Source organism: Epinephelus fuscoguttatus, linkage group LG7 (assembly GCF_011397635.1).
Source record: "Epinephelus fuscoguttatus linkage group LG7, E.fuscoguttatus.final_Chr_v1".
NCBI classification, from domain to species: domain Eukaryota; kingdom Metazoa; phylum Chordata; class Actinopteri; order Perciformes; family Serranidae; genus Epinephelus; species Epinephelus fuscoguttatus.
The window spans coordinates 40,799,217-40,811,508 of record NC_064758.1 but is presented as its reverse complement, the minus strand read 5'-3'; the positions used below and the strand labels follow the sequence as shown (position 1 = coordinate 40,811,508).

Here is a 12,292-nt window from a genome sequence, read left to right as displayed (position 1 = left end):
AGTAAAAGTAGGCCTACTCAGTATGTCAAATGGCCCATTTTAGAATAATATATGTTATACTATTGGATTATAATTAATTGTATTAACTGCTTCATATTCTGCAGGCTAACTTAATCCATAATAATACATCATATATTATCAGTTGATTATATTTTGTATTACTACTCTGAATCTGCAAACTAACTACAGCTAATGAATATACGTAGTGGAGTCAAAAGTGCAATATTGGCTTGTAAAATGTGGTGTAGGCTAGTAGTATGAAACATGGGCGGATTATGAGACAATGGGCCCCCGGGCACAGGTGTGAGACACTGACTTTGTCGTGATTATACATCTCTTCTTTGGTGTAGTTTTCATGTTTTTGTCATTTTGTGTCTCTTTCCAGTTCCTTTGCATCTTAATGTGGTCTTTTTGTCTCTCATCCTGGGAGGTATGTATTAAACTGAATGACCTTTTTGGGTGTCGGTAGCTCAGTGTATAGTGCCGCCGCCTAGCAGTGATGCCTTGCCGCAGCGGTTGTGAGCTTGACTCCGGTTTGCAACCCTTTGCTGCATGTAGTACCCTACTCTCTCTCTCTCCCCATTTCACACTGTCCTGTCCATTAAAGGCAAAAGCCCAAAAAATAATCTTTAAATTGAATGACATTTTGCAGGTGAAAGCCAGTGGGCCCGACACTGGGCCTGTGCTTGGTAGACTTGTTCAGTTATCCATCCATGAGTATAAAGTAAAGTACTTTACAAGGGCACTTACTGTAAGAACTGCACCTGAGTAAATGTTCACATACATTCCACTAATACTAGCTTGGTTAAAAACACACAAATGTTATGCAGCAGACGGGTCGAGACACCAAGACAAAATGAAACACACCAAATGATCGTAATAATGCTACTTAAAAAAAGTTTATTTTATTCCAGTAACCATTTGTTTTAGCTCATGAGAGATTCACACAACCCACAAAGTGTCCGAAATAACAGTGACACCTGCAACTCTTCATACTTCACTGTAAACTCATGGGGCAGACCTACACAACAGTAACATGAATGTGAATAATGTCTTTATGTTGTTGTCGTCGTCGTTGTCGTCGTCCGGCCATCCCAAATCAAACTGTTAACAAATAGCCACGTGTTTACATCATGTAAAAGCATTTTGTTTACTGGTTTATGCCTTCATGACATGTAGGAGAATAAGAAATTATGAGAGACAATGAAAAAAACCAAACTTGACATATTTTCAAAACTACCAGTAGAAATCATTTACAAAATTGAGTCTTTGATTTTTCAGTTGTGTCTTCGTTACAGAGTTTAACATTAAGTATGTAGTATAGGTACATTTACAGTATATTAAAACGCCATATCTTTGACCTGTGAGAGTAACACTGACATATTTCATATTCCAAACCATTCATTTTTCTAGTCTAAGCAGAATAATCTCAGCTGATTCGTCACTGAAAAACAGTTTATATTGGCCAAACTGGCCTCGATACTGCTGCGACAGGCACACATAACTAACAACATGACGTACTGTAGGGTTTATTTGTAAAGCCAAAGAAAATAAGAGCTGTTTTGGTCCAGTCACAATAAATTTGAGTAAAAGCAGCACCCTCTCGATGTATTGACGATACAGTCGTCTGATGCGGTTTGCTCTAAAACTTGTTGCTTTTCATCATCATAGTTGGATTATTGCACTTCTTCTGGAGGAAGTGAAACAAGACGCAGTTTGCCTGCTCTAAAATTACAGAAGACGGCTACAAAGTTCTACTTGAGTCATTTTGAAATGAGGTCAACAACAACACAGTATTTCAGCAACATATCTGTCATCAACAAATCGAATGAATATTGCTTTTAAGTTGTTTGATATGTTGTTCAGTCTTCAGGAACATTTTTTTTTAAAATCCTCAGTACTATGATATAGTCCTGTTATTTTTCTTAAAGTACGCCCTTCTCCAAAGTATCCAAGTTTTTAAAAGGTTTCTAAACATGAAGCATCCTCCAGTTGTCACCAGCACCTTCGGTTTGCGCTACGACACCCGTTTCCTGGAGCTGGTTCGGCCCAGGCTGGCAGTGCTGGACCGGCGGGAGAGGATGGGTGTGGCAGTGGTGGGGGACGTCTCGTTGGGACAGCCGTGTTGGAGCAAAATATCAATGCAGCCTTTGCTCCCTGTTTTTCTTGCTATCCTCATGGCTGTCTGGCCCTGGTTATCTTTTGCTTTCACATCGATTCCGTACTGTGGAGAAGAGAGAACATGATGTGAAGTCATTTATAAGATTATATACACAGCAAATATGGATTAAAGGTAGAACTGTGTGTGCGGAGAGTTGCAGCTCTTTGCTATGTGCTGCTGAAAACCAGCAGCATCAAGTGCATTTCTTATTAAACCACATGATAAGTATTGCTGCACCCATGAGACAAAGTAGACGAGCATCTTTGTCTGTAAGACACAAGACCAGAATACTAACACCAGATAACTCCCAGGCCCCAGAGTCCCTCGTTAACTGCATGTCAATTGGTTTTTGGAAATTACAATATGGACTAAGGCGAGCCGTGCATTATTAGCTAATCATGTGTCTTGCAGAGTGGAGGGGCTCTTTGTGCAAAACTCATTTTAAGACCTTTATTAGTTTAGATTGTGGCCTGATGTTGCACATTCCTAAATCTTCAAGTTGTGTTAAATCAAATAGAGTGCTGCAGGGATGAAGCTTTCTTGCAGGCAAACCTGGACGTTAGCATCACTGTCATTCCCTTGACAAAACTTTTGAGTCATTAAGGAAAATAAGCTCTGTAGCAAACAAATATCTGTGATACATACACATTTAGTTTAGCAAGATAATCCTCATAAATTAACACAACGTTTTTGAAGCGCAAATGTGATCACCAGAACTAAGAAGCTAGTGTTAGGCTATAAATAAACAATATCACGGCCTTCTTCTGACCTGTAGTGCTATTTATTAGTCTAGATTGTTTTGGCGTGAGTTGCAGAGTGTTGCAGATATCAGCCGTAGAGATGTCTGCCTTCTCTCCAGTATAATGGAACTGAACATTAACATTAGTTCGCTCGGTAGATGCACGCTTCCTTCTGTGCTACACCAACACTCTGCAACTCACACCTAAACAATCTAGGCTGATAATTAGCACTACAGTTAAGAGGAAAAATATGTAATTTTGAATTTTGGGTCAACTGTCCCTTTTTGCTGATGTTAATCACAGACCTTATTTTCGGTATTTAACCAAAAATGCTATTAAAAACTCACTGACTTCGAGGCGAGGAAACTGGAAAATGCGAATTCATATCTGGGTATTAGAATTCTTTCCTGCAGCCCTGGAGTCCTAGTTGGTGTCTGTCTGGTCTGTGGGCATATGATGCTGCCATGGAATCCCTTTTAACTAAAAAAGTTCAACCTGTTCTCACCCCAGGTCATCAAATACCAGTGAACTGTCACTCCCTCTAACGTCTAATAGCGATGCACTGGCCACACAGTTGAAACACATTGTGACAATTTGTGAAAGGGTTGCAGTTAGGTTTAAACAACAAAATACTTGGCTGGGTTTAGAAAAATATGTAACGAGATATATAAGTATGTTTGTAAGGCTATGTCACATAACTTCTTGAAAATATATCACATGAGTGACATTATTAGTGTGCAACGATTGTGTGTTCATTGCGTTACGTTGAAACAACACTGACTTTTGGTTTCACACTGGACACAAACTGCGGTCTCCTGCATGAAAGTCCTGTTTTGTTTGACCCCTACATCCTGCCCTACACAGACCTTCTTGCTCTTTATAATACATAATTTGTTCTCAGTGTCAAGTTGGCTCTGGAATTCTCTCCTTGAGGAGATGAGGCTGGCTAGCACATTATCTGTTTTTAGATCATTGCCTCAAACATATTTCTATAGGAAAGCTTTCCCTTTCAATACCTGATTCGCACTTTTGTGATTTGTAACTTCTGCATTTTATTTCTTTTTGTTCTTTTTTTGCCTCTGCACACATTAGTCATTTTTTTCTACATATTGTATAGTTATTGTTGTCTGTTTTCATGCACTTTGTGAAGCACTTTGTAACCTTGTTTAGATAAGTGCAATACAAACACAATTCTTCTCTGATCATTCGAAGTATTGCCTCAGATGGGTTTATCCTGTAGTTGGTTGAAAGCCCAGTGCATCTCATAAAGACGTCACAGGGATGCCTTCAGGGTCGATATCGACAAGTGACGCCTTTGGAATGAGAAAGGGCTGAAAAGTTTCAGGGACTTTTGAACCACAGAACGTAAAGTCCCTGTTGCACGTTTCTGTTCTAACACATCTGAAGAGATGTGTAGATGAGGCAAATTAGGCCTATGATGCATTAAAAAAAGAGGAAACAACAGCAGTTGTGCTGTTCTTCTGTGTATTTCCTGCTGCGTATCTCTGATGATTCTTTTACACCTGGAACTAAATTAACCCCACGGTTCCTCCAGTTGAAACAACTTCCTGAGTTCCTCAAAAGGTTCTTGGTCCCCTGGGGAAGCTGCTGCAGTGGAAACAACTTTGTTGTTTTTCATGTGCACTGAACTTGAAGGTAACAGAGTACATTCACAACATAAAGAGGACAGTAGGTGGCCAACAGGGGCCACGGCAAGACCATCTCAGTGTGATCCACGTCCTGCTTTATCATGAACATGTTTTGCCTTTTACAGCCTTTTTTTCTTGTCATTTATGAGCAGCTAACAGTGCACAGAGGCCGGACTGTGAAGAATCAAAGAAGGACAGTGAAAAAGGAGAAACCCACCCAAACGAGCAGCTGGGTCATGACTACATCTCCCAGCTGACAGGCAGCGTGCAGGGCAGAGCGAGGCGGTGAATTCGACCCGGCTGGCACAGCGTTGATCTGATCCTTGGTGCTGTGGGCCAGAAGGAGCAGCAGCTTGGGCAGATCTCTGTCAGTCACCGCTGACAGCAGCCACGTCGACATACCGTCACCTGGAAGCTGGGGCCCCGGGGCCGGCTGAAGAGGAGGCACAAACGCCTTCTGTTCGTACTTAGCACGAATCCACGACTCTCTTTCCTCACTAGGGAAACAGACACACACAGGACAGGAGTGAGTGACCACAGTGACCATAGTGTGCACTGAGCTACCTGTCTGAGGATGTAGGCTCTTTAAAACAGATGTTTCCCAATCAACACAAGTGCAAATTCAGTGTAACTGAAGTACAGATTCATTTGTATTTTGGATTTAAACTCACAAATCTTAAGAATATACTGTACTCTTACAGAAGTAATCCCTCTCTATCGATACTTATGACCCAATACAAATGTGTAGCTGTGTATCTTTCTGCAGAGACACCGCCCTCTGCCTGTATTCTTCCACCATCACTGGTAACTACTACAAGTTGATTTAGATACTGCACAGACATAAACTGAAACCATCTGCTGCCTCATCAATCTGAAAAGCTCTGTTCCTATATATAAATGTGGTGATACCCACCGTGTTGCATTAGGTGTGGGTTTGGTTCGGCCCTGGGTGCAGCTCTCCCAGATGCTGTTGGCCATGTGGTTTCCAATGGCAGCCAGGACTTGTGTGAGCTCCCCGGGCCAGTCATCCAGGTCCAGCGAGCGGACACGAGACAGGTGAGTGCCCAGGTTTCGATGGATCCCTGAGCACTCGATGCAGATCAGCGCGCCCAGGTTGAGACTGGCCCAGGTGGGATCTGCAGGGCGAGGAGAAGAGAGAGACCAGTTACAGGAAGTCATAGGTGCAGATTTTGGGAGGGATGCACATCCCACTTAATTCTTAGAACATGTGGGTCTGTGCCCCCAATAAAAACATTAAAAATAGCAGAGAAGACATTGAATCAAACAAAAATAGAGACATTTACGCCATAAACTGAAGCAGAAAGTAATAAATTGGTGCAATAAAAATTCACCAGGATGCAGGAAATTATGCCCCAATTTCAAATGTGTGTCCCACAGTTGTAATAAAACCCACGCCTTTGCAGGAAGTACACCCATACTGAACTAACACAGATTGCTGAATAGCAGTGGTGGGAAGTGATTAAGTAAAGTTACTCAATTACTATACTTAAATATAATGTTTAGGTACTTTACTTGAGTATTTCCACTTTCAGCTACTATTTACTTCCACCCCATTTCAGAGTATATTGTGATTTTTACTCCACTACATTTTATACGTTACTAGTTACATTGCAGATTCACATTATTAATACAACATAAAAATTCACAAGCTACTCAGCAGTATGTAAAGTAATTAAAATTAGCTCCATTTTTACCACCTGCAACATTTAAGTGATCAACAATCATTATAATCCAATAATAAAATATATGTTATTCTGTAAGGTGCCATTCTGCATATTGAGGACTTTTACTTTTGATACTTTAAGTTCATGTTGATGCTAATACATTTGTACTTTTACTCAAGTAAAATTTTAAATGCATGACTTTTACTTGCAGCAGTATTTCTGTGCTGTGGCATTGCTACTTTAGTACTTCCTTCTCCACTGTGGAGTGGATATAAACAGTGTGAAATATGTGACACCCCCGCAGGCTGTGGATGGGGCATGAAAGCAGAATCATCCTCCAGAGTAAATCTGCAGTTGGAGCGAGACATTTAAGAACTCACTTGCTGCTTCACAGTCGACACACAGACTGTTGCCCTTGGCGTTACGGATGGCCTGCAGCGCTACAGCCTCACTCTGGCTGCTCCTCCGAGCCTGCACAATTACAAACAAACAAACAAATATATCTGAATCATTTATTTCTCCACACCATAACTTACATTACAGAGGACAAATTGTATTCAAAATCCGTGTTACGTGTGTACTGATTATGGAGACACTGTACTGTAACACCCCTGCCCCTCTGCCCCACTTCCTCCAGCCATGTCACAGGAACTCTCCAGACTTGTCATTCACTTCTCCATCCGTCCAGCAGATGCCCTCAGACTTTCCCACAGTCCCAATCCTCTGACTCCCACATCCACCTGCTCACCTGTTCCTCATTTATTATCCACCTGCTCTCTTTGCCAGTTTGTCAGTGTTGCTTTGCTTTCCAGTCACCTGTACCTGGACCCTTATCTGTGCCTGCCATGCTTCTGTTCATCCCTGGATTCTAAGTTAAGGCCTTTGCATGCTGAATCCGTTTTTTTGGATGCATCCCCGCAACCCCTAACAGAATAAGTGGTTATGGAAAATGAACATTTCCTCCTTTGCCTCTCTCCACTGCTTATCTGGCTGTCACCACTCCAACCCTGTCTTTCATTTGACACCACAGCTGCACAAAGGAGTAGAGCTGTCCTCCCTCTCTGTTTCCACATTGTGTGTGCAGTCCTCCTCCTCATCATCATCCACCTGAATATTACTATCTGACCTGTTGAACGTGAGCTATCTATCTGAGCTATGAATTGATTCTGTGCGCCCTTCCTCTGTGAAATTTTCTTCACTGATTCTTGGTCAAACAGTTCTTTAAAGGATGCGAAAAAGCAGAAAATTGAACCTGTTCCAGAAGTTTTAATGACGTATGAAAGTTTGGGACCAAGTGTGCAAACATGATTAACACAACATGAGGTCACATTTCTTTTTAGGTGACAATTTCAAAAGACTCAGTGTGCAAAGGCCTTTACTCCTGTTTGTACCACAGACTCTATTGACCTTTTTCACGGCAGACATTTTGACGTGTCATAGTAGGAAAAGCACAGGTGAAACTGATAACATTAACGATGGTCCAGTTCCATTAAGTTTCCCAGTAAGTTATTCCAGTGAGCCAGCATGCACAATAGGCTACTAGAACGTCCCCTAAGTGGAATGCAGCCATCATCAGTGTCATTGACTACACCTGTGCTTTTCCTACTATGACAAGTCAAAATGTCTGATTAAAGGCATGAAAGTGCTCAAAATAGTGAAGCCAAATCATCTCAGTCGCCCTTGGTGGCTGGCTGCAGTATAGGCCATAAGCCCCGCCCCCTCCACGTAAGCAGCTATGACATAGGCCAAAAATAAAATCTCAAAGTACACATCAAATGAATTTTTCCTTAAGCTGCTTTTTGTTATTGTATGTAGTTCTCATCAGGCTGGTGTACGCACAAGTGTCAATTTTAATTAAGTTTTAATTAGTTAGTTGATGACATAAAAATTGTGATTGACGTCATGATTGACAGCTATATGTACCAATAGGTGTGCTTGGGGTCAAGGGCGCTGCTCGTGATTGGTCAGTCGGATGTATGGGCGGGAACTCAAGACGGCAGAGATTGCTGCTCGAGATGCGACTGTGTATAGTGGCTGCGTCACTGTGCTCAAGATGGCGGCGGTCCGGGACATTTTGGCTTTATTCTTTCACAATGGGTGAGTGAAGAGGCTTTGTCCATCTTTAAATACAGCCTATATTGTCATCAGAAAGTGTCAAGATGAAACTTTTGTGATGAAAACTTGTTAGTAAAGAACTGTAGCTGGATGCTAACTGCTAACATGCTCACCAGCTGGGATTTAATAGCATTAGTCAGTCACAAAAGATTTCTGAGCCGCTGTACTGTGTCTTCACAGTATTGTTCAGCATTTCATTCAGTGAAGAGTTTTATTGAAGAGAGGAAAACAGCTCCACAGGATGCTAATAGTCAGTTAGCTAGCTCACCAGCTTTATTTGTAAGATAGCTTCCAATACTTTGGACCAAGTGGCACCTTCAGGGGCTTTAAAATGAAGCCACAAACTGCAGTTCTTTGAATGACCACTTGAGGCTAGCTCTGGAAACCCGTTAATCCCTTAGATTTTAATAATGACCAGACACTGGATGCCAAGAGGCCGCCTATTCATTCTAATGGAGTTGCTCACTTGGCTCATATGCCAAAAAAGTTTTCCATCTTCCAGGTTTACTTTCACAGTATGTGGCCCAGTGAATATGTGCAGTGGTGTTTCTCCCGCTGGCATCGCCCGTGAGTTCCTGCTCAGCTACATATGCGTGGTAGCCTGGAAATCCAGACCCAAATCTAGAAAGATTTAGGGTCTGACTATGAGTAATGCAAATGGCCCAACTCGAGGGGCGGCACCAAGCATGCATTTGTAAATATCACTGCACGCAATTGGATAACACTACGACCAATCAGAACAATACACGGCGTGACGTATCCAGAGTTTAGCTACCAGCGGAGCTAACTGGTAGATTAGACTGTTGCTGTATCCGGTCAGCAAAACAGCAAAAACGTCCTTCTTGCAAAGGAAAAACTCGAGTGCCGTCTTCTGTTCCTCTTTTAGAGATAAAGCCAAGTCTAACTCATTCATTGTAGCGGCCAAAACTGTTTCTAACATCTGGTGTTCATCCGTAGCCATCTTGCAATGTTTACTAATTCCGGACTTCGTCGTCGCAGCGCTGTCGTCATCTGTTTAGCTCGCCTCTGGCCCTCCTATATCAGATACACCGATGTGATTGGTGCAGCTCGGTTTCATGGACATAGGTAATGAGCATCATTTCTCATTGCCAGAGGGACTCGCTGAGCAAATTCAAATTGTGCTCTCGCGAGAACTCTGGATTTCCAGGGTATATGCTTGGCTCACAGACTTAACATTGTGATGACGACACAGGTTTTTAAATTGCTTTTCTCGGCTTGAGGAAAATTTTACTTACAGACCCTTTCCAAAAAATTAGAATATCATGGAAAAGTTGTTTCATTTCCATAATTCCATTCAAAAAGTTAAGCTTTCATAGATTATAGATTCAGGGCCCACAATTTAAACGATTTCAAGTATTTATTTGTTTATTTTTACATAATTTGGGCTTCCAGCTCATAAAACCCACGAAAACAGGAATTCAGAAAATTAGAATACTGTGAAGAAATCACCATTTACTTCTCAGTTTTTGCAGGAAAAAAAGAAAGAAATTAGGATCACATCAAATCAATCAAAATATGGTACTTTCAAAACGATATGTCAGTCTTCAATACTTGGTTGGGAATCCCTTTGCCTTAATCACTGCCTCGATGCGCCGTGGCATTGAGGCAATCAGCCTGTGGCATTGCCTGGGAGTTATGGAAGCCCAGATTTCCTTGATGCTTGCTGTCAGCCCTTCTTTGTTTTTGGGTCTGGTGTCCCTCATTTTCCTCTTGATAATACCCCATAGATTCTCAATGGGGTTTAGGTCCAGCAAGTTGGCTGGCCAGTTAAGCACTGTGATGGCATGGCATCAAACCAGGTTTTGGTGCTTCTGGCAGTATGGGCAGGGGCCAGGTCCTGCTGGAAGATGAAATCTGCATCTCCATACAGATCCTCAGCAGAAGGAATCATGAAGTCCTCTAAAACATTCTGGTAGACTGTTGCGGTGACCTTGGATTTAAGAAAGCAGAGTTTACCAACACCTGCACCGGACATTGCACCCCAAATCATGACTGACTGTGGATATTTCACACTGGACCTCAAGCAGCTTGGGTTCTGTTCCTCACCCGTCTTCCTCCAAACCCTTGGACCTTGATTCCCGAATGAAAGACACACTTTACTTTCATCGGAAAAGAGGACCTTGGACCACTGGCCAACAGTCCAGTCCTTCTTCTCCTTGGCCCAGTTGAGACGCTTCCTACGTTGGCTCAGGCTCAGAAGTGGCTTGACCCGAGAAACCCGACAGTTGTAGCCCATCTCCTGGATGCGTCTAAATGTGGTGGTTTTTGAAGCTGTGACTCCCGCCTCATTCCACTCTTTCTGGATCTCTGCCAGATTCTTGAATCTTCTCTGTTTGATAATCCGCTGAAGCCCACGGTCATCTCTTTTGCTGGTGCATCTTCTCCTGCCACATTTTGCCCTTCCACTAGACTTTCCGTTGATATGCTTGGACACAGCACTCTGTGAACAGCCAGCCTCCTTAGCTATGAACTTTTGTGGCTTACCCATCCTATGGAGGGTATCAATGATGGTCTTCTGGCCAGTTGTCAAGTCTGCAGTCTTCCCCATATTGAACTGAACTGAGACAATTGAACCAAACTGAAGCAATTTAATGACACCTGGGGAAACCTGTGCAGGTGCTTTGAGTTTAGTAGATGATTAGTGTGTGACACTCAGTTTAAAACATTCATGCCCTGCAAAATTTGGGCTGATTTCTTCACAGTATTCTAATTTTTTGAATTCCTGTTTTCGTGGGTTTTATGAGCTGGAAGCCCAAATTATGTAAAAATAAACAAATAAATACTTGAAATCGTTTAAATTGTGGGCCCTGAATCTATAAACTATGAAAGTTTAACTTTTTGAATGGAATTATGGAAATGAAACAACTTTTCCATGATATTCTAATTTTTTGGAAAGGGTCTGTATATAGAATCTCCATGGCTCAAAAATGCAGAATAAAAAGTTTAATAAGTTTTACAGATTTCTCTTTTACAGTGGTGGTCTATGGGATTAACACTTTTTTGGCCATTTTTTCCGCTGCAATACTGTGAGTGGCCATTGGGAAAATTTGCTGCTTGGCTGACTGGCTCTTGGGGACCTGGAAAATTCCCGTAGACCTCCATGTTAAAATGACCAACTTTCCAACTTTACAGCGTGGTACAAAAAATTGTGTAGGTCTTTATAGCTAATTTTCCTGTTTATGACAACTGTATGGGGGGGGGGATATTTTTATTACTCAGTTGTTTACATTTTATTCCACCCCTCACTTCCACACAGCACCAGCCTATCATCCAAATATGGTCCATTCTAGCTCCAAAATATTAATATGCCATTGGACAAAATGCCATACTTGAGTCTTCAAACTGGCAGTCCACAAACCTATGGGTGATGTCATGGTAGCTATGTCCATTATTTTGTATAGTTTGTATGTTTTGTTGTTGTGATTTTGCATTTCATAGGATAGCAAAAGAACGGCCTCTGCCGTACTCTGCCTCTGATTGGTTTACCTTGGCATTCATACTCAAACACAAACCAATCCAGCCAACAAAAGCAACAAGTACTAGCCAAGTATAGGCAGAGTAGGGCAGGTCATTCCTTCACAATCCTTATAAACACAAATCAAATTTTTCCCTCAAAGATCAGCACTGTTGGGTGGCTTGCTATTGGTTAACAGTGCAAATTCACAGGACAAAGATCACCAAAAGTGGACTCAACATGACAGTGGCCACATGTGCCCAATCCACAGCGAGTCATTTGGATTTGATTTATTGATTTATTGATTTATTTTTCTGCAGTGTTTAAATGCTGTGATGTCTTGGCCTTCCCTCTCAAAATCAAATCTGGTTTATCAGGACTGTGTGGTGTTGTTTTATCAGATGTGATTGACCTTGCTAGCAGCAACCAAACGGCTGTCATCAGATTTTGACCCAGATCTTGCCAAT

General features: G+C 41.9%; 1 protein-coding gene across 5 annotated transcripts in view; it reads right to left on the bottom strand.

Moving 5' to 3' along the window:
• Window positions 1–880: 880 nt before the first annotated feature.
• The window catches only part of agap2 (ArfGAP with GTPase domain, ankyrin repeat and PH domain 2), a 41,523-nt gene continuing 30,111 nt past the window's right edge, over window positions 881–12,292 (bottom strand). For all 5 annotated transcript variants that reach the window (XM_049580183.1, XM_049580184.1, XM_049580180.1 and 2 more), the window contains 4 exons: window positions 6,616–6,706; window positions 5,464–5,686; window positions 4,768–5,047; window positions 881–2,224 (listed from right to left, as the gene is read on the bottom strand). In XM_049580183.1, the coding sequence (XP_049436140.1) occupies window positions 2,018–2,224; window positions 4,768–5,047; window positions 5,464–5,686; window positions 6,616–6,706 (801 nt within the window). In that variant the 3' untranslated portion in view covers window positions 881–2,017. The remainder of the gene's footprint in view (window positions 2,225–4,767; window positions 5,048–5,463; window positions 5,687–6,615; window positions 6,707–12,292) is intronic.